This window comes from Trichechus manatus, unplaced genomic scaffold (assembly GCF_000243295.1).
Source record: "Trichechus manatus latirostris isolate Lorelei unplaced genomic scaffold, TriManLat1.0 scaffold00133, whole genome shotgun sequence".
Classification (NCBI taxonomy): Eukaryota; Metazoa; Chordata; class Mammalia; order Sirenia; family Trichechidae; genus Trichechus; species Trichechus manatus.
The window spans coordinates 6,686,584-6,709,877 of NW_004444069.1; the positions used below are offsets into that span (position 1 = coordinate 6,686,584).

The 23,294-nt window shown below is 37.2% G+C and overlaps 1 protein-coding gene across 3 annotated transcripts in view; it reads left to right on the top strand.

The window, feature by feature from the left end:
* Positions 1-23,294, top strand: part of UBE4B (ubiquitination factor E4B) — a 141,914-nt gene that overhangs the window by 76,721 nt on the left and 41,899 nt on the right. For 2 of the 3 annotated variants that reach the window (XM_004385149.1, XM_023739407.1), the window contains exons 7-16: positions 7,346-7,487; positions 8,498-8,598; positions 9,704-9,818; positions 13,148-13,231; positions 15,779-15,835; positions 16,389-16,505; positions 16,604-16,702; positions 17,312-17,425; positions 19,169-19,367; positions 21,163-21,301. In XM_004385149.1, coding sequence (XP_004385206.1) covers positions 7,346-7,487; positions 8,498-8,598; positions 9,704-9,818; positions 13,148-13,231; positions 15,779-15,835; positions 16,389-16,505; positions 16,604-16,702; positions 17,312-17,425; positions 19,169-19,367; positions 21,163-21,301 — 1,167 coding nt within the window. Of the gene's footprint in view, positions 1-59; positions 216-7,345; positions 7,488-8,497; positions 8,599-9,703; positions 9,819-13,147; positions 13,232-15,778; positions 15,836-16,388; positions 16,506-16,603; positions 16,703-17,311; positions 17,426-19,168; positions 19,368-21,162; positions 21,302-23,294 lie in introns of all 3 variants that reach the window. The other variant, XM_023739408.1, reaches the window with a different exon arrangement.

Sequence of the window (23,294 nt, forward strand, 5' to 3'; positions counted from 1 at the left end):
TCCACCCTTCTTGTTTTTGCTTTGTTCCCTGATTACCTTTTTTGCTTTTATTGTGGTAGTATGTACGACAATCCTTTCTCCTTCCTCTTCCTCGCACTTTCTGGAGACAGTAGTGATGAAGAAGATGATGATGATGAGGATGAGGATGATGATGATGATGATGATGAAGGTGGTGGTGGTGGTGATGATTTTTCTTGTGTCCAGTTTGGGTCCAGGTATCAGAGGAATGGAGTCTTACCTGCATGTGCAGTTGGCGCTTAGGAACTAACTTTTATAAGCCCTGGCTAGGAGTGTGCTTTGAATTCAAATAGGACAGGGTCAAACGAGGAGGGCTAGAAAGTCAAGATGCAAGAAGCTTGCATGTGTTCAAGTGTTAGGCCCTTATCATGGGATAAAGTGTCACATAAGAAAATTTTTTATCATAATTGTCTGGTAAGTTTGGAGGAAAACTTAGATATAATATTTACCAAAATAGGTCAGTCATCATTAAATGCATCCACCCTGAGATCTAGAATGAGGAACCCTTCATTTATCTGCTGAGAGAGTGTTTATGCGAGCTACCAAATGTGAGAACATGTACTTGGCAAGGCATATTTTCTTAAGTACAGTTGCATGGTTGCTGCTATTTAAGAATGGCAGAGTGGCTGGAACTTGTGAGAGTGTGTGTGTGTGTGTGTGTGTGTGTCTGTCTGTTTCAAGCTTTGTCTGAGCAATCCACAGAAGAGCGTATGAGCTCATATATACTGGTATAACTGCGATTCTGCTTTCACTTCTAACCTTAAATCTAGCCAAACACCTCCTTGACCTCAGTGAATCTATATCCAGTTTGCTTAGACAGCCTTTGGAATGGCAGCGGAGGCCAAAACATAGTTCATGATGTTGCTGAATGTTCACCTCTGAGAACCTAGTGAAAAAGACAACTTGGGTTTTCTAGGTGACTTTGAGCAGGAAATATAATAGCACCTTTCTTCTAACCCTCTGACTCATTGTCTTACAATTTTGCTCTTAAATTGGAGTTTCCTTTGGACCGAGTTGGTATTTGTACCCAGCACTGTTCAAAAATAACTCCAGGCTATAAATGGAGATTGCAGTAGGAGTGGGGTGCACTTCATTAAATTTGACAGTGTTCAGAAAAATCTTTAAGAGTATATATATAGAGAGAGGAGTAGGATACAAGATATATAGAGGAGGATGTTGATACAAGATTGAATATTGATTTAGAAAGGTTGATGTTTGTATGAGGTTGATTATTATATGGCTTTTTCTCAACTGAATTTCCCACAAGTGGAAGTGTCTTTTTCGTGTGGATAGCATCCCATTGTGTGTTTATAGTAATATAGCAAGTGTTCTTATTAGGAAACAATTTCCATACATGGTAAATGTGCTTTGTTATCTGTTTTACTGCAAACTATCTGTGAGAGAACTGCTCTCTCTTCTCTGGCCTATTTAATTCTTACTTTCCCTGCAAATATTTCAGATTGCATGCTGCTGTTACTAACTCCTCTCTTTCTAGATTTCCTAGCATCCCAATCTTGCTTCAGATCTAAATGATTCTATACCTAAGAAGAGAAATAAAACTTACTGATTGTATAATAATAATAGTGGCAAGTACTTGTTGAGCATTATGTGCCAGATGCTGTGCCAGCACTCTTCATAGTTTATCTCATTTAATTCTCACAGTAGCATGGCCATGCTAGTTAATGTTAAGGAACTGGGGTACAAGGAGATCAAAGTCACATGACTAGTAAGTGGCAGAGCCTGGAGTCAAATTCAAGCAGCTCGAATCCAGAACTCGCGTTCTTCACCACCATGCTGTGCTGCCTCTGGCTTTCCCATTTTTGCCCATTGGTATTTGGTGTTGTCCTTGTTCTTTACTGAATCCCTGGATGGCACAAATGGTTATGTGCTCAACTACTAGCCAAAAAGCTGGTGTTCAAACTCACCAGAAGCACCTCAGAAGAAAAGCCCGGCAATCTGCTTCCGAAAGGCCACAGGCTTGAAAACTCTATGGAGCACAGTTCTACTCTGACACACATGGCGTCTCCATGAGTTAAAATTGACTCAACAGCAACTGGTTTTTTGTTGTTGTTCCTTACTAGTTATTTCACTACCAAGCATCTACACATCTACTCAGCTCCTTGGCAAGGAAGTACCAGCATTTTGCTCCTTAATGACAAAGTTCCATTCCAGTCAGTTGGCATGTTTTTGTTGGCTGCTGTTATGACATCTGATCTATGTAGATCCTAGCAATTTATAGATTCTGAATAGATATCAAAAAGAATGTAGAAGTATGGATAAAGATACGTAACATATACAGGAAATCCCTGGGTTATGAAAGAAATCCATTCCTGTGTCCTTAAGTCTTTAAGTCAAATTTGTAGGTAAGTCAGAACAGGTGCATACGGTTCTTATTTAGCCTTACTTTAGTGCGAGAAAAGGCTCCAAAGCCTTTTCGGTGTTTTAAAAGCTACCCATGCAGCAAGTGAAAGTGATTGTGATGAAGAATGTTGCGAGTAGGGGTTGGTTCAGTCGTTTCAAAATGAGGGTAAATTTATAACATAAAAGGGCAAGTACGTAAGTTGGACGTTCATAACCTGGGGACTGCCTGTAACTGATTAAACAAATAGATGAACTTGTGAATCCAAGTAGGGTCAGAACCAAGAAAAAGTAGCAAAACTCTGTTAATTTGAGCTGATCAACAAAGAAATAATTTTTCTTTCCTTTTTTCTAATTGATCTTCCTAGAATTTTGTTTACTCTGAAATAACCAATTTTAACACCTACTTTTTGCCTGGGAAGATTACTGTTGAAGAAGAAAGAGTAAATCAACAGGGGTTGAATCTGTCTCCTGTTTGTAAGGGGTTGGAATTAATGTAAATCTTTTTGAAAGTAGTTGGAATAAACATTGTCATATTAGTTATTTATAGTGATGATGGTAAGGATTATTTTAAGAAAGAGAAAACATTCCTCCTCTAATTTTTTTTAGTCCTCTGTGAAAAGAGCTATGTGAATTATAAGGAACTACTTCTTGGTGGAGTGGAAGTGAGGTAAAATGAGAGAATTATCTTGTAATAAAGATACTATAGGAGTTATTCTGAGGAAGCTTTTTCTAATCCTTTCCTAGAAAGTTGATGGCTAGAAAGAAAGTTGTTTTTTTTTTTTTTTAACTGCTTAGATATTTCAGTGAAGGAGGTCAAATATTGAATGTCATGAGCCTGTGTGAACTGAGAAAGGGAAAATTAGTGACAGTGAGGAACTTCGATATTCACCCTCCTATTTCTGTTGTGCTGGTCATCTCTACTTGAAGAGGAAACATGGAAATAGTTGAAAAGAAATCTTTCCATCATGTGTGTACCCAAAACCCTCCAGGGATTTCCCTTCTCACATGGAATAAAATCCAAAGCCCCTCACCAAGACCCTGTATCTCATGCACACACATGCTCACACATGCATGCACACATGCACGCATGCACACACACATGCACACATGCACGCACACATGCTACTGCTCTGCAACCTCATTTCCATCGTATATACCCTAGACTCCTACTCTTTGACCTCACCCAGCGTATGCCTTCCTGCTTTAGGTCTTTGCACCTGTTCTCTGTCTTTGTACCACTCTAACCCCAGATGGCTGCATGGCCAGCTTCCTTACTTCCTTCAGGTGTACATGCAAATACCATCTGATCAGAGGTTTTTTCCCTTGATCCCATTGTATAAAACACCTAGAGACACAGACACACATAGACACTTAACTTCCCTCTCTGTCACCTGTACTCTGCTTTTGTTTTTCTTTGTAGCACTTGTATATTGATTTATTTTTGACTGTCTTCCCTTCTAGAATGTAATTGCCATAAGATCAAGATCTTCATCAGTTTGATTCAGTGCAGTACCTGGAACACAGGAGGCACACTGTACATATTTAGTGAATGAAGTTACATTGCTTAAACCTACACAACTCTGACTTTGCCTTGCATTGAGGAAATACAAAACACCTAATTCACAGAGTTAGTAAATGGCAGGGTGATAATTCACATTTTAAAAGAAACCCTAATGGAATCCCCTTAAGAAGCAAGTTTCCTTGGTGCATTTAAAATGGGATTCAATTTGCTGCATGTATAAATCCCCAGGAATATTTTCATTGTGTTTCCAGAAGGATTTAGCTGTATTTCTCCTATGTGAAATAATTACATCCATAAAATTGGACTACTCATGTAGTTATCAGAAAATGGTTCACACATTCTCCCAGAAGGAAGTATATTTTTTTTGGGTGCTCTTGGGACTTAAATATTTCCAAGAGTTTAGAATGCCTCAGTTGTAAAAGTATCATTAATTTTGTATGCTTTTTTTTTTTTTTTTGAGGAAAAATAAGAAATATTACTTTAAACATTAAACATCTTTACTGATAGTATCATAAATTTATGCATATAATTATACACCAATTTCTTTTTCAGTATCATATTCAAAATTTGAGTCCAACCCTTTCACTTCAAATCTGAAGATCCTTGTAAATCAATCTCGACCATTGACTTTAAGCATAATATTCGGGAGACTATCCACTCTTCATACTTGTGATGCTGTTCTACTTAGCGTCTTTAGGATTGAGCTTATGAATCTGAAATATATTGAAGAATGCTGGGGTTTACTATGCATTTCCTGTTTGGTAAAACTTTGTTTTATTTTTTTCCCCTCTCTTCTTGAAGTCAGCTGGAAGTGATATCTGGTGCCTGGCTGATGCTCACCAAAATACATCAACCTCTTTTAGCTTCAGAAATTCTGTAGTATATTCTGGGTACCTCTCATTGCATTGCCTGTAATGAGACAAGCAGTCTTCCACATACATTGTCACTATTCATGCCTTAATGAAGTATTCGTGAAGACATTCCAAGTGACAGCAAGTTAAAATTAAACAGAATGTGCTAAGAATAGACCCTAGTTTCAGTGACAATTTCATGAGCCAACACCATCCAGACCTGCCCTGTTCACACAAACGTTTGCACACGTCAGACGAGTTCCATGCAGCTGGCAAGGACCTGTCAACATCAGATTTAAGAGGATTTGCATTTCAGAAATGGAAAAATGAAATGTAAGAAATGCATGGTTTAGTATCAAGGAAACAGAGTTTAAAATTTTCATTTTAACCATAAGAAGGATCTATTTTCATTGTCATCTGAGAGACCTGCTCAAAGGAAAATGGCAATTAATTGTGTAGGTACAGCCCAGTATTAGCAGAGTTTATCTTTAAGATTAGCAGTGAATGTGGTCACTGAGTCACTAAGCATCAAAAAGAATGGGGGAGGGTATACAGCAGATAGCTTGAAAGTAACTAATTGCTGCAGATAAAGACAAATGTCTCTTTTCTCCCCTTTCTGCTTTTGGGGATTCACCCCACTTATATTTGTTGGTTGGTTTTTCTGTTTCATTATTATGTATGTTTTTCTTGTGCTGTATTACAGTACTTACCTTTCTGTTTCATGTCCATGAACAGATACCATCCTGTGATTAATTAAGTTTACCAAAAAACTTGTTATAAAAACATAAGAATTGATTGTTTTTGTTTTGGAGGGTTCCCCACTTGTCTGATCATCTTTGTCAAGACTTCTGCTGAGGAGCTTTGTGGGTGGCTCAGGTACCTGCTCAGTCAGCTGATTGGCTGCCATGTACCTTTGAGTGTATCTCAGTCTCCTCCTTCCCTCTTATGAGACCTATATACTAAAAACCCACTGCTGTCGAGTTGATTCTGACTCATGGTGGCCTATGCATTACAGAGTAGAACTGCTCCATAGGGTTTTCTTAGTTGTAGTCTTTACAGAAGCAGATCGCCAGGACTTTCTTCTGAGGCGTCTCTGAGTGGATATGAATCACCACCCTTTCATGTAACAGCTGAGTTTGCATCACCTAGGGACCCCAGGCCTATATACTAGATTGTAGGAATTCAAATTTACTAGACTGACTGTGGGCTGAAAGCTGTCAGTTTAAAACTGGCATCATTTTATCCTCCTTACTGAAATACTTTTAATATCATAGTTTCATTCCTAGGTCACTTATGTATATTTTCCCCAAATTCCAAGATCAGTTTTGTATACATTCCTAAACTGCTGTTAAATGTCTGCTATCTATCTGTATAACATTGTTATTATCTCAATTCCTTTTGGTCCTTTTAATTCCTTGCCTTTAATTGTCCATCCCCCAGGTTGAAGCAGGGATGTGTCTCTCAAGTTCCTGGTAGTCCTCTTATCCCTTGTCGTCTTTGATACCTAATTTTTTTTTTTTTTGATAAGTTGGTATTTTCTCATTTCCTCTTCATTTCAAAATTCCTTGCCTCCTCCTGTGCCCTGATTAAGCTCTTCATATGTTTTGTGTATATCAAATCAATTTGTTAGTTAATATCATATTTGGTATATGACTTATGATGATTGATCTTAACTTTGTTTAATTTCATTACATCTAACCCTTATGAGTGTGTTTGGTTTTTGTCTCAGATAATAATTATAACTAATAATAACAGTGCCTTACATTGTGTCCTGCTTATATGTTACAAATCACTTCTGCATTATTTCGTTTGAGCCTCACTGAAGATGAGATAGAGGTGTTCTAGGTTCATGTAACAAGTAAACAATAAGACTAGAAGTCTAGATGTTCCTAGTCTAAGATTGTTCTTTTGTTTTGACTGTACTACGTTGCCCTTTTTGCTAAAGGGTTTAGAAAATTTTGTGTTGGTAGCAAATATTTTCATGTCTCCTTCTCACTGGACCGTTTTCCCAAGCTCTAGTCCTATTGACAGATGCTGGATAAAGGCTTTTTAAAATTTTATTGTGGTAAATATATATGGAACAAATTGTTTGCCTGGATAAAGGCTTTTGAGATCTATGCTAGACATCATTAGGATAAAGAGATATTTTGTTAATACCTTATAACTTTATTCCTAAAGAGTTTGACTATAGCAATAGCCTAGTCGGCTTTAATCTACAAATCTGCCTGAGTGACTGTGGTCAGTTTTGATTAAGGCCTGTGATAGCTCTTCATATGCATCATACTTGGTAGCAGTTCTTAGTCTTTCTGGGTTTATTTATAAGTCACCATTCCCAGTAAGATGTGGTATTGGGTTTCTGGTCATATTTGCTTTTTAGGTCCATAAAATGTCCTCCAAAAAGTAATGTTGTTGCACTTGGAACAAAATAAGCAATCAGCTCCAATTTTGGCTGCATGGGTGTTTGTGCTTGGTTGTGGATACAGGGACCTAACAGGCTTTCTGCTGCAGAAATGCAAACTCTGTCAAAAAGAAATAATCAAGAAGAGATAAGAATCATTAATTTTTTTTTCCTTCTCATCTTTTCCTTCCAAAGTTTGGGAGCCTCTGGTGGGGTGAGTACTTGGGATTCCTACAGTGACCATTTCACCATTGAAACTTGTAAGGAGACAGATATGCTGAACTACCTCATAGAGTGCTTTGACCGAATTGGAATAGAGGAAAAAAAAGCACCAAAGGTAATATGTAATAGATTCTTTTTCTTTTTTTAAGCTGATTATTTGTTTGATAACTTATCTTTTTCCCCCCTGAGACCTGAGGAGCATTCTTTCATTTATTTAAGCAGTAAATAGTTATTGCACATCAACTATGTGCCAGGAACTGTACTAGGAGCTTGGATGTATCAGTGGACAAAACAGACAAAGATCCCTCCCCTGGTGGACTCACATCCTAGTGGAGGGAAGAAGTGGCAGGGCCAAAGATGTAAACCCAGGTCGCCTAGCTTCAGTCTTCTGTCTTAACCAACACACTGTAGCTCAGTGCCATGAACAGCTTACATGGCCCTGATCATATCTAATAGCCTGTCATAATCATCATAATAATAACCAACATTTGTGAAGCACTTATAAAATGCCAAGCTCTGTACAAGGTCTACATGAACTCAAATTCTCAGTCATTCAGTCAGCCCAGTATAACCCAGTGTAAGATAGGTATTATCTTTTCCATTGTATGAATAAGAGGATGAACCTCAGAAAGATTAAGTAATTTGTCCAGAATAACACAAATAATAAATTCCAAAGCTGGGATTAAACCCAGGAGGCTATACTTTATTCACTATTTCATGCCAACTCTCTTCATTACTTTCTCCTTATATTCCTATTTCATTTTCTGGTTCTAGTTTTACATTAGAAATTAATCCAGTTGGCCCCCTGTTCATTTCATATTTGTGAAGGGCCTCCGTGGGTTTCTTGCACTGAACCCTAGCAGAAACAAAGAGAATGGTAGCCACATCTCTGAGGTTCCTGAGTGGCCACCTCAAACTTCTGCTTCTTTCTTCTCTGACCGTATATTCCAGTGGAGACAGCATACTTGGGTGATAGTTACTCCAGTTTTTTCATTGTAATAAAGGAAGAGGAAAAAAGCATGCCTTTTTCTAGGAATCTGTTTGTTCTGATGGTTGTCGGTTTTCAACAATTTAGGATTCTTTTGTTTATTTTCTGTAGTCCTTACCTCCAACTGTCTTTTTCAGATGTGCAGCCAGCCAGCTGTCAGCCAGCTTCTGAGCAACATCCGCTCACAGTGCATTTCCCATACTGCATTAGTACTACAAGGTTCCCTAACACAACCAAGGTATGAAGAACCATTAGATGCTTGGTGTTAGCAGAGAGGGGATTGTTTCCAGCAGTGGGCATAAGGCTGTCAAGCCATTTTGCAGCGCCTAGAATAACTCATCTCCTCACCTGTAATAAAATGGAAGCATTTGACCAGATAATCTGTCAGGTCCCATTCCTTCTCTAAAATACTATAAAAGTGATTATTTTTAATTCCAGCACTGTTTTCCTCTTCATCTCCTAAAGTAATGCAAAACGTATTTTAAAAGAAATTAAACTGAGTTCACATTAATTATGTTTTAAGAGTTTTTCATGCATTGTTGAGATAAAGCATTGTTGAAATATGTAGACATCAAGGCAGAAAATTAGTAATTTCGTTTAAGAGCAACTGCTTGAAATCAGAGAAGCTATTTGATAAAACGTGCAGATTATCACTTTCCGTGTATCACACTGTCCAGTTTTTGTTATTTAGTAATAAATAGTGGAGGAATGGATAATTAAGAAATCACCCAAAGTGCTACATTGTTTCCTTGTTTCTGGGCGTCCCAGGAAGATTTCAAATTTAATAAAGAAAAATGTTTGTATATTTTGTTTCTTTTCTGCAAAAATATCTGAAGGAAAAATGACAAAGTTGCAAAAGTTACTCATGCTGGGATTTTTTTATATTATTTTCTGTATTTTAACCATATATTTTTTAAGCTTTTTGAAAAGAAGGAAAATGATACACATATCCCAAAAGCCTAAAAAATGTTCCAAGACTAAACGTTTAAAAAGTCCTTAACCCTTGCTCGTCTTTTTTAGAACTGGATGAGGCATCAATAAATAAGTAAAAGAAACATATAATGCTTTGTTTTTTTAATGCTTCCTTTTTAAAGGCTGTATGTAGGAAAAGATGGACTCTTTGAAACTTCCTGTATATAGTCTCTCATTAAAAATGCCAAAAAATGGTTACTACTGATAAGAGGGGTAATCTTTTGCCTAAAATTGTTGTGCAAAATATTTGGGAGTTCTAAAGACTGACTTTTGAGTGGACAGTTGCTGCTAAAGTCACATGTCATAGGCTTTTGTTGTTACTTGGTAGCAAGTTGTCTTCATCGCAGCCCTTGGTTTTCATGTGTCCACAGGTCCATGCAGCAGCCGTCCTTCTTGGTGCCGTATATGCTGTGTAGGAATCTCCCATATGGCTTCATTCAAGAGCTGGTGAGAACAACGCACCAGGATGAAGAAGTGTTCAAGCAGGTACGGTTTTGTGAGTTTACTAATGCAGCTTTTGCCTGAGAGCTTCTAGGCTGTTGCTCATTTCTAAATACACCATACGTTGATAACTTCTCCGTCCCTGAATTGGAACACGTATGTGTTACTTGCTCAGAGAGAAGACGTATCTGAGGTTCCTTTCTTGAGGCAGTCAGATTGATAGCTGCATGTTCAAATCATTTGCCTATCTCAGCTTATCAGTCAAGCATCAAGTATTTTAAGCAGTGTCTGTGCTGGGTGCTTTAGTTGACAAGAAGAAATACAAGGCCCAGTTCCTGATTTCAAGGGCTTTATAACACATGAGTACCAGGAGATAGCATAAGGCATGACGGGAATTTGCCAGATGAGTCTCTGGGTTTATAAAAAGAAAATAAATTAACTATCAAATTTGTGCAGAGGGGGTGTGCACAGCATACACAATTTTTATCTTCTCACCACTAAATTAGAAATGTTATCTCCTGTCTCACAAATTCCTTTGTCCATTTGCTTTTTATACATTATTTTGATGCCTCTTGTGTCAAGTCAAGTGAAAATGCAGATATGAGATATTTAATAATAACGTTTCTTACTTATTTTTGAAGGTTTCCTCCAAGGGGAAACTTTGGCATTACATTTGGATTACTGTTTTATAGCCCAGTGTTGAAAGTAGGCACTTAGCCACAGAAACTTTCACACAAGCTATTTCCTGTGATGAAGAGATTTTTATAAAATTTTCTTACAATTTGCCATATCATCGTTTGTTTGTGTGTGTGTGTGTGAGTGATTAGAATAACTGAGGCAATAGCAAGTGTGGTTGCTTTTATCTGTTTTTATACCTGATAATATTTTAATATTTGTATTAATTTTAAGACCTTTGAATTCTCAGGAATTTTGTTTTCAGTAGTCTTCAAAATATCTGTAAAAGAAGAATCCAGGAGTAAAAATTCCAGTTAGTCTTGTGTATACTCTGTACCTGAAATTCACCAACTGCTTATCACCAACTGCTTAAGATGAATGGTCTTGTTGACTTATAGGAATATTTAAGGGAGCATAGTGGGCCTTTCTTTTATAGAAACATAAGTGAACTCTGATGAAAATGAATAATTATTTTGGAAGGTTTAAGTGATATGCTAGATTATATGTGTAATGTACATTAATTAGAATATTTTTTCTATTAAAAAGTACATCCTTTGAGGAAGCCAGAGTAGCTTTAACTATATGAAAGCAGCCCAGTTTTTTTTATCGGCTGAAAGGAGTATATTATGCCTAATTTATTCATGAAGAAACATACAGGGAGGTTAGGAAATGACCTGTTTTTTTTTAATTGCAGAGTTCTGACTCCTTTTCTGCCACTCAATCTTGAATGCTCGTTTGTCTTTTATTATGTTTTACTATGGAGCTGGTATGCTGAAAAATGGCATTTTAGCCTTTTGTCTAAAAAACCTAAAGTGTGGCAAATTTGTATTATTAAATCTTTTTACTGAAATTTCAGTCTCCTTTCTTTTAATATTTGAGAAATATTCACATAGAAATTAATAATAACTAGAATTTAGAATTGGAAGTGAATACTTACATTTTATCAGTGCTGGGAGATACTCATTTGAAAATAAGTATTTAAAATATGTAGACCTTGTAAATAGTATAATGTTTGACTATTTGAAAAATATTACAATTGGCAGTATTTTGTCTATTATAAATTAAACCCTACTTGCAAAAGAGGCTAACTCTATTAGAAAGAGTGAAGATGTTTTATACTATTCCTAAAGAAAATGTTTAGAGATTTTTCTGGATGACCAATAATGAAATTTACTTTTGGTGATTCTGGAGCTTTTGTTTGGTTTTTTTTTCCCTCAACTGCAGTTTTGGCATTCCCCACCCCCACACCTGAGTGTTACTTCTACATTTTTAGCTAGTTTGTGAAAGCTCATTATTTCTACCCAGATTGTCAGACTTGCAAAACTAGAATGATCTCTTCCAGAGCTTTCATATCTTAAGACACTACACAGACACCTTGTCATCCAGGGCCCCTTTTTTGTACTGTGCTATTTAAATGATGAGTGTTCAATACAGTGGGATAAAATGAGCAGGAAAGGGATTTGTTCAAATTTTTTAATGGCTTTTAGAACACTCCCTTTACAATTTGTTGGATTTCAGATTGTCAGCTGTTGTTTACGTCATTTTCTACTTCATGTTATTAGTTTTGAATCCCAACCAACTCCCTGGCCTAAATGTGTTGATCAGTGAGTGCATTATGAAATTTGAGGATAAGCTGTGCTGAGCCAATCTTGCATGTGTTCATGTGTCACAGTATTAATGGTAAACTCTATAACTAAATTTAAGTGCCCTCAAGCTCCAGTAACTGGTGATTGTATTAATTACATTCTGAAGGTTAGGCATTCTGACTAAATTTTTCTTTTTCCATTTCAACATTTACCAGCTATCTCTTTGGCCTGCCTAATTAAGGTTTAATTATTGATAGAGCTTAGAAAATATTAGAATATTTAGCCTTGTTTCTTTACATATTACTTTATAGGTGCTTAGAGCCCTGGTGGCACAGTGGTTAAGAGCTCAGCTGCTAATCAAAAGGTCAGCAGTTCAAATCCACCAGCTGTTCCTTGGAAACCCTATAGTACAGTTCTCCTCTATCCTATACGGTCACTATGAGTCAGAGTCAACTTGACGGCAACAGGTTTGGTTTGGGTTTTGGTTTGCAGGTGCTTGACAATCAAAAACATTTTAGTTGCCGAGATGTGCAGAGTTTAGTTGATGAGACCAAGTGAAATCCCTGGAGGGCCCTTCAGTAGGCTCTAAATTTGTGAGTTTCAATTGAGTTACTGCAAGTGCTACCTAAGGATGGTTTTCTCAGGGTATTAGGGTTCACCAAAATTCCTTTACATCTAGAGAATTCCACTGCATTATATTATGGTCGACCTTGTCAAGGACATCTCCACGCTATGTGACTGGATTCTGTTGTTAGATGCTGTTGAGTCGATTTTCCAGTCATAGGGACCCAGTGTGACAGAGTAGGACTGCCCCTTGGGGTTTTTTAGGCTGTAATTTTTACAGGAGCAGGTCGCCAGGTCTTTCCTCCCATGGAGCCACTGGGTGGGTTCGAACCTCCAGCCTTTCAGTTAGCAACCAAGTAACCATTGCATCACCAGGGCTCTTTCAGCTGGATTCTAGACTCCTTCATGTGCAGAAAAGCTTTTCTTTGGGGAAGGAGTGGGCATGACTGGGCATTCAGAGTCAGCACTTTATTTGACATGCTTCTTACGCTTGAAATTTCTTACACTTAAATTTTGTTTTGTTTTGTTTTGTTTTTGTTTGTCTTATAGATCTTTATCCCCATTTTACAAGGCCTGGCGCTTGCTGCCAAAGAGTGCTCCCTCGATAGTGACTACTTTAAATACCCCCTCATGGTAAAACTTTGTATTTTTTTAACCCGTTTAATAGATGCTTTTCTTACAGATTATTTTAACATACACTTTTCTTTCAGGTCCATGATCCACCTTGTTTTCAAATTTAAAACATGAAATCTTTGTGTTGGCCATGCAGAGTGTTTGCTGTGCAGTGAGATGCATCAGTGAAGACAGTTAGCAGCCCGGTACATATCCCACCTACCCAGTCCTAGACAGGAGTAGTGATGTAGTTACTGACATGTACTTCGCCATATTGGATAGCTTATGAGAAAGATCTTTATTGGTGGTACACTTCTGATTTTCCTAGTCATGAGCATACCATATTTGGAATGAAAATTTTTTATTTAACAAAAAAAAAATTATAAATGCAAATAAAAAGGCAGAGTTATAATAAGGAAAACAATACAATTTTATTTTGTATGGAGTGACTGTCTGCAGAAAATCTCAGAGTAACTCTCTTGGTCATCTTCCCAATTTCCTGAGGCTGTGTACCTCATCTTCAGGCTTTGCTTGGAAAACTCAGATCTACTTTGGTCTTTAAGACACTTAGAGCAACATAAATTGTGGACAGAACTTTCAGCTAAGTTCTCACAGTGGGACTTGACTGTCGTGAAAATACTGGAACCAGAATGAAAATAAGATGCTCTTCTCTTCCCTGAATTTGCTTCAAGTATTACTGAATACTTTTCATTCTAGAAGTATCAAGGAAGAAATATCAAAATATGAAATCAACTTCCTTTATGTATCTACAACCTTGTGTAAATTGAAGCCTTGGTTAAATTGATGTATTTTACTGCATTTGTTTCTTTTACTCATTCTACTGAGTTTATTCTGTTTGCTCATTAAAGTACTTACTGAGGCTATATTATGTGCCAGGCACTGGGAACACAGGGACTAAGGAGACAACACCCCTTTCCTCAACTTGCTCATAATCTACTGCAGAAACTCAAACCACAGTGGAACATTTAGATAATTACACTACAATAAATGCTAAAACAGAGGTGCACCCAAAAGCTACATTTATCTATTTAAAAAATACTAAAGCTGATAACACGAAGAGGCTAAATGTTAAAGACTGTGCTGCTGGGAAATTAAACAGTGTAATGGGAATTCTTACTTTTAAAAATAATTTTGAATAGCTTTATGCCCGGACTCTTTCCACTGTGCATGTTATTCAGGTTCCTAGTAAAATTCTCTTAATCCTTATTCAGTGTCTGTGGCAGAGAAAAGGAAGTGGGATAATGTGAGTATTTGATTTCAGTGATGAAATATTTTAATGAACACTAATTACCATTATATTATGTAATTACCCATGCATGGAATGCCTGGCTTTTTGGTTGTGGTTTAAATAAGCTTGATGTCTCAGTGAGGAGCTTTTAGTGTCAGATATCAACAAAATGTCCTTCTTGGTCAAAAGACAAAGGCCTCCATTGTGGAAGACAATAGTTTTATTTTGTACCATTATTGATTCTTGTACAATAATGAGAGTGCAGCGAGAAAGAGGGTATAATAATGAGAAACAGGAAGAGGAAGAAGGTTGGAGGTGAAATCAGATAGAATAGTAGATTTGAGCTTTGCTGTACGTTTGAGCCACCCGAGGATCTTTAAATAATACTGATTTCTGGCTCCCACCCCCTGGATATTATGAGTTAAATCTTGGGGTGAAGGTAGGGGGCTGAGGGTGGGAGTGGCCTGGCAGTGTGGTTTTTAAAGGCTTCCCAGGTGATCCTAACGTGCACTAGGCAGTGACAACTTTTGCTTCTCTGCAGAAGCTCTCTGAGCTTCAGGGGCTCCTCCAAGATGTGTCAGTGCCTAAATGCATCAACCCAGACCTTCCTGCAACTGGTTTAACAACTTTTATACATCTGTCCACATTACGGAGAGTATCAATTCACTGTTAAAATATCATGTTTGATTGTATCGCCACGGCCAGGTCAAGTGTTAAATTGTGTTTATGTCCCCAAGAACTACAAATTACAAAATATTTTTGTAATTCTCTAATTTGAGAATGATTGGGGCTCCAAAGGAAAATGCTGGATTTCTAAAAAATACTGGAAGATCTTCTTATGTTTAAAATCAGGTTATTGTTTTACATGTGTTCTGAATTTGACAGCTTGTAAATCGTAATTATTTATAGTCATGTTTAGCACTGGCAGCACTAGCTGTCTAAAGTATATGAAGTAAATCTCTTTTTTGACATGGGAAGATGTTAAATGAAAAAAAGCATTTTTGGTAAAAATATGTACATTTGTCTCTGTGTATATGCACAAACAGATGTCTAGAACGCTGTTAACCAAAATACCAATAGACATTATCTCTGGGAGTAATGTTTATGACTGATTTTTATTTTATATCCTGATTTTTCTGAAGTTTTTTACCATGTACATTTATTAGTTTATTAATCAGAAAAGGCAGTAAAGCTGTTACCATTTTGGAGGGATTGCATATGTATTTATAGCTGCATTTAAAGCTGTTTCTTGATGTTATACATGGCAGGCAATGTAAGATGAAATGCATTTAAATGGCTCTTTCTGATTTGATTTCTAGGCATTAGGTGAGCTCTGTGAAACGAAGTTTGGGAAGACACATCCTGTGTGCAATTTGGTAAGTGCCTATTGGCTTGCATATTTTCAGTGAACATATCATAACTCAGAAGGTGTTCCTTAGGTAACATTATCCAAGTAACTTCTCTTGAAGGACATTTTAAATTTTCCCTTAGCTGTAGATAGCATGTCTGTTAAATTGTTGTGGCATACCCTATTTCTTGGAGTGAATGTGTTTATTTTCTTTTGTGATGTTTTTGGATAAGTCATGTACAATTAGGATAACAAGTCCTACAGGGAAAATTTACTTGAGTTTTTTGGTAGTATAAAAATACTATTATGAAGTTCATCAAAGAATATTTAGAAACATAAAAAAAATTTTCTAAATATTTTGTAAAAATGAAGAGAAATTGACTTTTCTTCTATCCGAGGTGAGGAAATACCAGCAGGCATCCTAATATATTTGTGTGCCTTGTATTTTCAAGTAAATGCTAGCCATTGTGCTAGTGTTTAAGAATGAGCTGAACAGATTGCTGTTGAGAATTCTGTTTACTAAATCTTTACCATTCTTGCCTTTTTAGCAACTTGATTTGCCTCTTTCATTTTTTGCATAGGTCGCTTCCTTGCCATTGTGGTTGCCTAAATCCTTAAGCCCTGGTTCGGGGCGGGAGCTGCAGAGACTATCTTATCTGGGAGCTTTCTTTAGTTTCTCTGTCTTTGCAGAAGATGATGTAAGTACAGTGGCCATTCACACTTTGCTGCTCCTGTGTGCAGATTTCTTCCTAAGTGTACATTATATGTTGATTGAATTTCTTCCTTCTCTTTCTAGGCTAAAGTGGTTGAAAAATATTTCTCAGGGCCTGCCATTACCCTGGAAAACACTCGCGTGGTTAGCCAATCACTGCAGCATTACTTGGAGTTGGGAAGGGTAGGTGTTCAGAAAATGAATCTGAAGGGTGAATAAAAGATAAGCTATATAAAATAACCCGTGTTTTGAATAATAACTGCAGCAGCAATGATACGCTGCCCTGTGTATGTAGTATCATTGGGGTAGGTCCTGAGTATAGTTGCCATTCTCTCTCCAGCTAGTCCTTAGGCATTTAAATTGTAGGGTGAGCGAACACTGTTAGTTTGCACACACCCCTTGCTGATTTGCTTGTCCTAAATGTAGATTAGTATGCCTTCAGTCCTAAAACTTAAAAGCAGGGAAATTACAGGCTTCGGTAGTTAGGTAATTTTGATCATGGAAAGGAAATAACAAAGGCTATTTTATTAAACTCTTAACTACTTACCTCCTCTACTCCTACTCCATGTTCTGCCCTAACACGCTTTTATGCTAATTATCTTAACACTGTTGAATGTGAACGTTTCTCATATTCCCCTGGTAGTCAGGTTCTCCAGGAATGAGTGGAAGTGAGAGAGGGAGAAAATGGGAAGGACGCTAACTGTTCTTGAAGTCAAAAAGGATTCATGTTTAAAATAAAGTGTTTCTTTTTTTTTTTCCCCACCTTTTTCTTTGTGTTAAAATAAATTTCAGCAAGAGCTTTTCAAGATTCTGCATAGTATTTTGTTAAACGGTGAGACCCGGGAGGCTGCTCTTAGTTACATGGCAGCTATCGTCAATGCCAATATGAAGAAAGCACAGATGCAGGTAGGATTCCTAAGGACCACTTGTATTTATTCTTTAATTTCATACCTTCAACTCATATTTATTCAGTAGCTACCAGGCATAGTCCTAGAAATTGGGAATAGAGTGATAAACGAGGCAGTCTTCCTGCTTTTTTTGGAGTTTGTGTTCTAGTGGGGCAAGACAGAGGACAAATGATAGACATATAAATAAATTTTTCATAATAAAATCCATAAAATAAATAAAGCAAGGTAAAGGAATTGAGAGCAACCATGGAGTGGCCAGAAGGAAAGTATGGGAATGATTTTTGATAGGCTAGCAGGGAAGGCCTCTCTGAGGAGATGGCATTTGATTAGAGACCTGACTGATAAGAAAAGCCAGCTGTTGCAAGGCTGAGAAAAAAGCATTTTAGACACAGGTAAGGTCCTAAAGTGGGAATGAGCTAGGTTTGGTGGAAACCCAGCATACAGGACTTTGTGGCTGGAGGATAGTTTACAGGAAGGAAAGTGGCAGGTCATGGGGCCAGAAGGGATGGGCAAGGGTTCCATCAGGTTGGGATTATGTTGTGAGAATGTTATTTTATTCTAACTGTAATGGGAAGCCCTTGGAAGATTCTTCAGCAAGGAAGTCACAAGATCTGCTGTGTAAAGAATGAACTAAAGCAGAGGGAAGGGGCAGGAGCCAACCCAAGGAGGCCAGTTACAAAGTTACAAGTGCATTAGTGCCAGTGAGAGAGACTGATGGCTTGCACCACTTTGCTGGAGTAAACCAGTTGCCATCGAGTTGACTCCAACTCACAGCAACCCCATGTGTGTTAGAGCACAACTGCTCTGTAAGATTTTCGGTGGCTGATTTTTCTAAGGTAGATCACCAGGCCTTTTTTCCAAAGCACCTCTGCGTGGACTTGGACCTCTAACCTTTCAGTTAGCAGCCAAGTGAGTTAACTGTTTACACCACCCAGGGATTCCTTTGCTAGAGTAGAAAGGTTAAAAGGACATTGTTCCTATATATTACTAGTAAATAATAAATGAATGATGCAACACTTCTACTCAAAAGCAAAAAAAAAAGGTATAGGGAAGTGATTAAGAGCGTGGACCTGCTATCAGACCATTTGAATTTCCAGTTGTGGTTCCACCGTTTACTAAGTGTGACCTTAGACAGTAACTTCTCTGTGCTTCTGTTTCCTCATCTATTAAATGAGGATAGTAATAGTACCTAACTCATGGAGTTACTACATGTAAAGCTCTTAAATTAGTGCCTAGTACATAGTGAACACTCAATTGGTGTTTTATGATAGCAGTATTATAATTGCTAGTCTGTTATTAATGCAGGATTATGACTAATGCTGTAGGCTACAGAAACCATTAGTGAAATGGTAAACTAGTTGTTCTGATGCTCTTGAGGGGAAATAAAGAGGAGAAAGGAAACATTTATTGTGTTTCCACTTACTAATTTTGAGACTCTTGGGCGAATCACTTAAATTCTCTGAACCTTAGTTTCTTCCACTGTAAAGTGGAAATAGCAATATCAGTGACCTCTAAGGGTTATTATGAAAGTTCAGAGTGAGACAATATGTAAAATGCTTCGCATATAATTAATACTCAACGAATAGCAGCCATTAGGATGACAGTGGTAACAAGGTGTGTGTCCTCTCATTGCCTTAAGATATGGTCATGTTTGAGTGTTCTGCTTTCATATAAAATTGTACCAAAATATTATATTCAAATCAGTATTTTAAATGTTTTTTTTTTTTCCCGTATTTCACAGACAGATGATAGATTGGTATCTACAGATGGATTTATGCTCAATTTCCTTTGGGTGCTGCAGCAACTAAGTACAAAGATCAAGTTAGAGACAGTTGATCCCACGTATATATTCCACCCAAGGTGTAGAATTACTCTTCCAAATGACGAGACACGAGTGAATGCAACTATGGAGGATGTGAACGACTGGCTGACTGAACTCTGTGAGTGATATGTTGGTTATTAGGTCATTGAAACACTACCCGTTCATTTGGATGCTAGTGATTCCTTACACACTGTTACTACATCTCCTTAAAATGAATTTTTGACAGAGGTACACAATAAAGTTCATACATTTAAAAAGATTTTATTTGGATTCACCCAAAACAAATAGATATGTAGAACAAATGGAAAGAAACACACTGTTTAGAGTTTTAAAAAAAGATATTATAAGGATAATAGCAGTGAATTAGTTATTATATAGATTTTATGTATACCAATTAAAATTCTCATAAAATATTTCATAGATTTTGAGGTATTGATGGTGTAAAAATATAAATATTTTGGAAGTGTTATGATTGGTGATTTTTTCCTCTCCATATTATAGAACATGTTACTTAGTGACAGACATCAAAACCATAGGTCTTTTTTTTTTTAATATTATAAAATTATTTATGGATTAGGGTAGAGATTTCATGCTTACCTGGCAGTGGCGGCACTGTGATCAGACGGACAGAAAATACTTAAACTAAGATAATATTTAAGTGTAAGAACTGAGTATCTGACAAACAATAAAATCAGTATTTGATGTCATTTAAATAAGTGACTGTTGGTATGATCTTGGAGTCATATGTTGTAAATTCCAGAACTGTCAAAGGGTTAAACTTTTTTTTTTTTTTTTAAATCTAATAAGAAAATGTGAGAAGATGAAAGAATTTGACCCAGCTCTGAAGGGGAGAGAAATTTATAATGATTCGAGAAATGGAGTATATTATCAAAGACAGTATGCATTTGTTTTAATACGTAAACACATCTTTTGTAGAGTGAGTCTAAATAAATATGTAAAATAAAAGAACGAGAGAATATATGAGTCACATACTTAGTAAAAGCATGCCATTCAAAATATAGAACTGCTATGAATGTATAAGGCCAAAACTAAATTCTACCAAGAGACAGATTTCTTTTGCTTGGGAAAAATTATAAATAGTATATGTCATATGAAATAAAATACACTTGTAGGGGAAAAATATATATACCCATAGGAATTAAATACAAATTCAAAGAAATTCAAGTTGTCAATGTATTTCTATAAATTAATCAAAAACAGAATGATAAATATTTATATGAGATACTAACTTATTAATTGTAAACTTTAAGTACAACAATATAAAAAAAGTTAAAAAATAATAAAAATAAAATGTAAGTTTATGAAGAAATAGATGGCAGTTAATCATTTATTTAATCTATCTAAAATGAATTCTGGTGATTTAGAACAACAATTATAATTCTGTCATTCTCAATAATTCTAATTTTCAGAATATATCCCGAGGGGTGAGGGGAGACAAAAAGCAAAAAGTAATTTTTGTATGTGGATGCTCCCAGCAGTGCTGTTTATAATAGTGAAAAATTAGAAATGCAAACATGCCCAACAGTAGAGAAATATAGAATCTGTAGTGCATTAACATAACCTAATACTATTTAGAGATTCAAAGTCATGTTTGTGTACTGTGTTGAAAAAGGGAAATTGTTATATGGCATACATCAAGAAGACACATCACAAACACTGTTGATATACATCTATGTGAGCATTTAAACAGATGAGGCAGAATACGTGGTGATTCAGTGGTGCTCACAGGAGTTCTAGTTCTCTTACAACATTACTTAAGTTTCTAATTTTCAAAAAAGTGTTCTTAAGCACCTTGAAAATTCAAATGTATAATTTTCTATTCTGAATTATGCCTTTTCTCTGATTTAGTCTGGTAATAGATTTTATTTAGGAGATGATGTTATTTTTCCTAGATGGTGATCAGCCTCCATTTTCTGAGCCGAAATTCCCTACGGAATGCTTCTTTCTCACCCTGCATGCCCACCACCTCTCTATTCTGCCGAGTTGCCGTCGCTATATCCGAAGACTCCGGGCCATCAGGGAGCTCAATAGGTATGTGCCATGATTCCCTGTCCTGGATTGCCTGACTTACCACTTGTTCTCATGAGCAAGCAGTTCCATGGTGATGTTAGATTTGAATGTGAGAATTACATATGTTACAGTGCACCATATGCCTCCACCACCAAGCCCATGCTTCTCGATTGGCCAGAGTTCATTACCTGATGAAGTGACCCCAACCTTGATTTCTTAGCGTTCTGAATGCTTGGTATCCCTCCCTGTATGTGATTACTGTAGAATTCCGTTAACTTTTTCCATTGGGCAAGGCATTGCCAGGAGGCACTTTAAAAGACCCCTAGGTACCAGACATACCTCTCCCTCCCTGAACTGTGAGAGAGTAACCCTCACCAACATGTAACTCCTTTTTTTGCCTGTTGCCCTGTGGCATAAGGAGTTCAGTATGGTCAGATGGTGGCCTCAGTTTCCAAATCATTGGCACCATTGTTGTATTTCTTAATCTAAGTATTTTTTTCCCAGGTACCAGCACCTCCAAACAAAAGTTGCAGAAACAGAAGGGAAAAATTTTTTGAACAGGGTATCTGGAGTAATAATAGAGTGGTCATTTCTGCCATTTGCTTCAGGACCTATGTAGTCTGGCTATGAGAGAAGCTGTGTCGTATCTCTATCTTCAACAGCCTGTAATTTGACATTCCCAACCTCACAAAGTGTCGTCTTTTGGACTGTTCTTTGAAGCCAACCACTTTTGGATGATGTGTAAAATCTCTGAATCCTGAGCCCCTTACCTCACTTCTCTCTCTCTTTATCATTGTAAAAATAGAGATAACACAATATTTGCCAATTCAGCATTTTTCATGTGTCCAGTTCAGTGACACCAATTACATCAATCATGTTGTGCAAACATTGCCAGTATACATTGCCAGATTTTCCATCACCGTAAACAGAAACTCCTTTTGTTGTCATGGAAGTCCCTAGAACAAGAGCAGTGTTGACAAAAACACTTAAGATGGTGACTAAGGCATTTAATGAATCTATAAATGGTATCACTGGCAGAAGCATGGTAGTCGGGCAAGGAAATCCACATCTAGAATAAATGCTCAGTCCACTGAGGACAAATTATCCCTTCCAGGATGGCAGCTGTTCGATGTCTGTATGACTTTTGTGTACCTCCTTCAGTGGCAGTCCTTTGACAAGGATTCACATGAGGCATGAAATTCTCATTCTCTGGACCTATTCTCAAAGCACATTTATCTTCCCCAGTTTTTGTCATTCAGAATGTCTGACCACCTGGTTAAATTGTTAGCTGCTGCCATGAATTATTGTAAATTTGCACATCAGGCCATCTCTCCTGACCGTAACAGTCCGCTGACAACTGAAAATAGCCAAGCATAAAGAGCCACCTGTAAATATTTGCTTCTCTAGTTAGTCAGTTGTAGGAAACTGCCCTTGAGATCATGGGAGCAGGTTAAGGGAGGGTTGGCAGTGTTGTTAGGATTTACCAGAGCTCTATCCTATATGTACTTTTGTTTTTTTGCTTGGCACAACTGAATTATGTCTTCTTCAATCAGACACTTCCAGTTCAGAGAAAGCTCAGGTTGCTTGTTCACCTGATGCCCACAGGTCAGCCTTCAGTTACTACTAGGACCCAATAACAAACCAAATACTGTTTCTGAAAAGAGAATAGTTACTTGCCAGCCTAGCATGGCTTTGCTGTAAAACCCTAGGGGACTCCACTGTGAATCTTATCAAGGGTACCCACAGGCTCCTGATTAGCAACAAGCACTTAAAGCACCATTGGATCCCTTGGATCATAAAGACCAAGTGACAGAGCTGCTTGCACTGCAGATGGGATCAGCTTGAGAACCTTCTATTGTTATGAACCTCACTAAAAGCTGGACAATGAATAAGGAAGAATGAAGGCGAATTGATGCCTTTAAGTTATGGTGTTGGTGAAGAATATTGAATATACCATGGACTGCCAGAAGAACAAACAAATCTGTCTTGGAAGAAGTACAGCCAGAATGCTCCT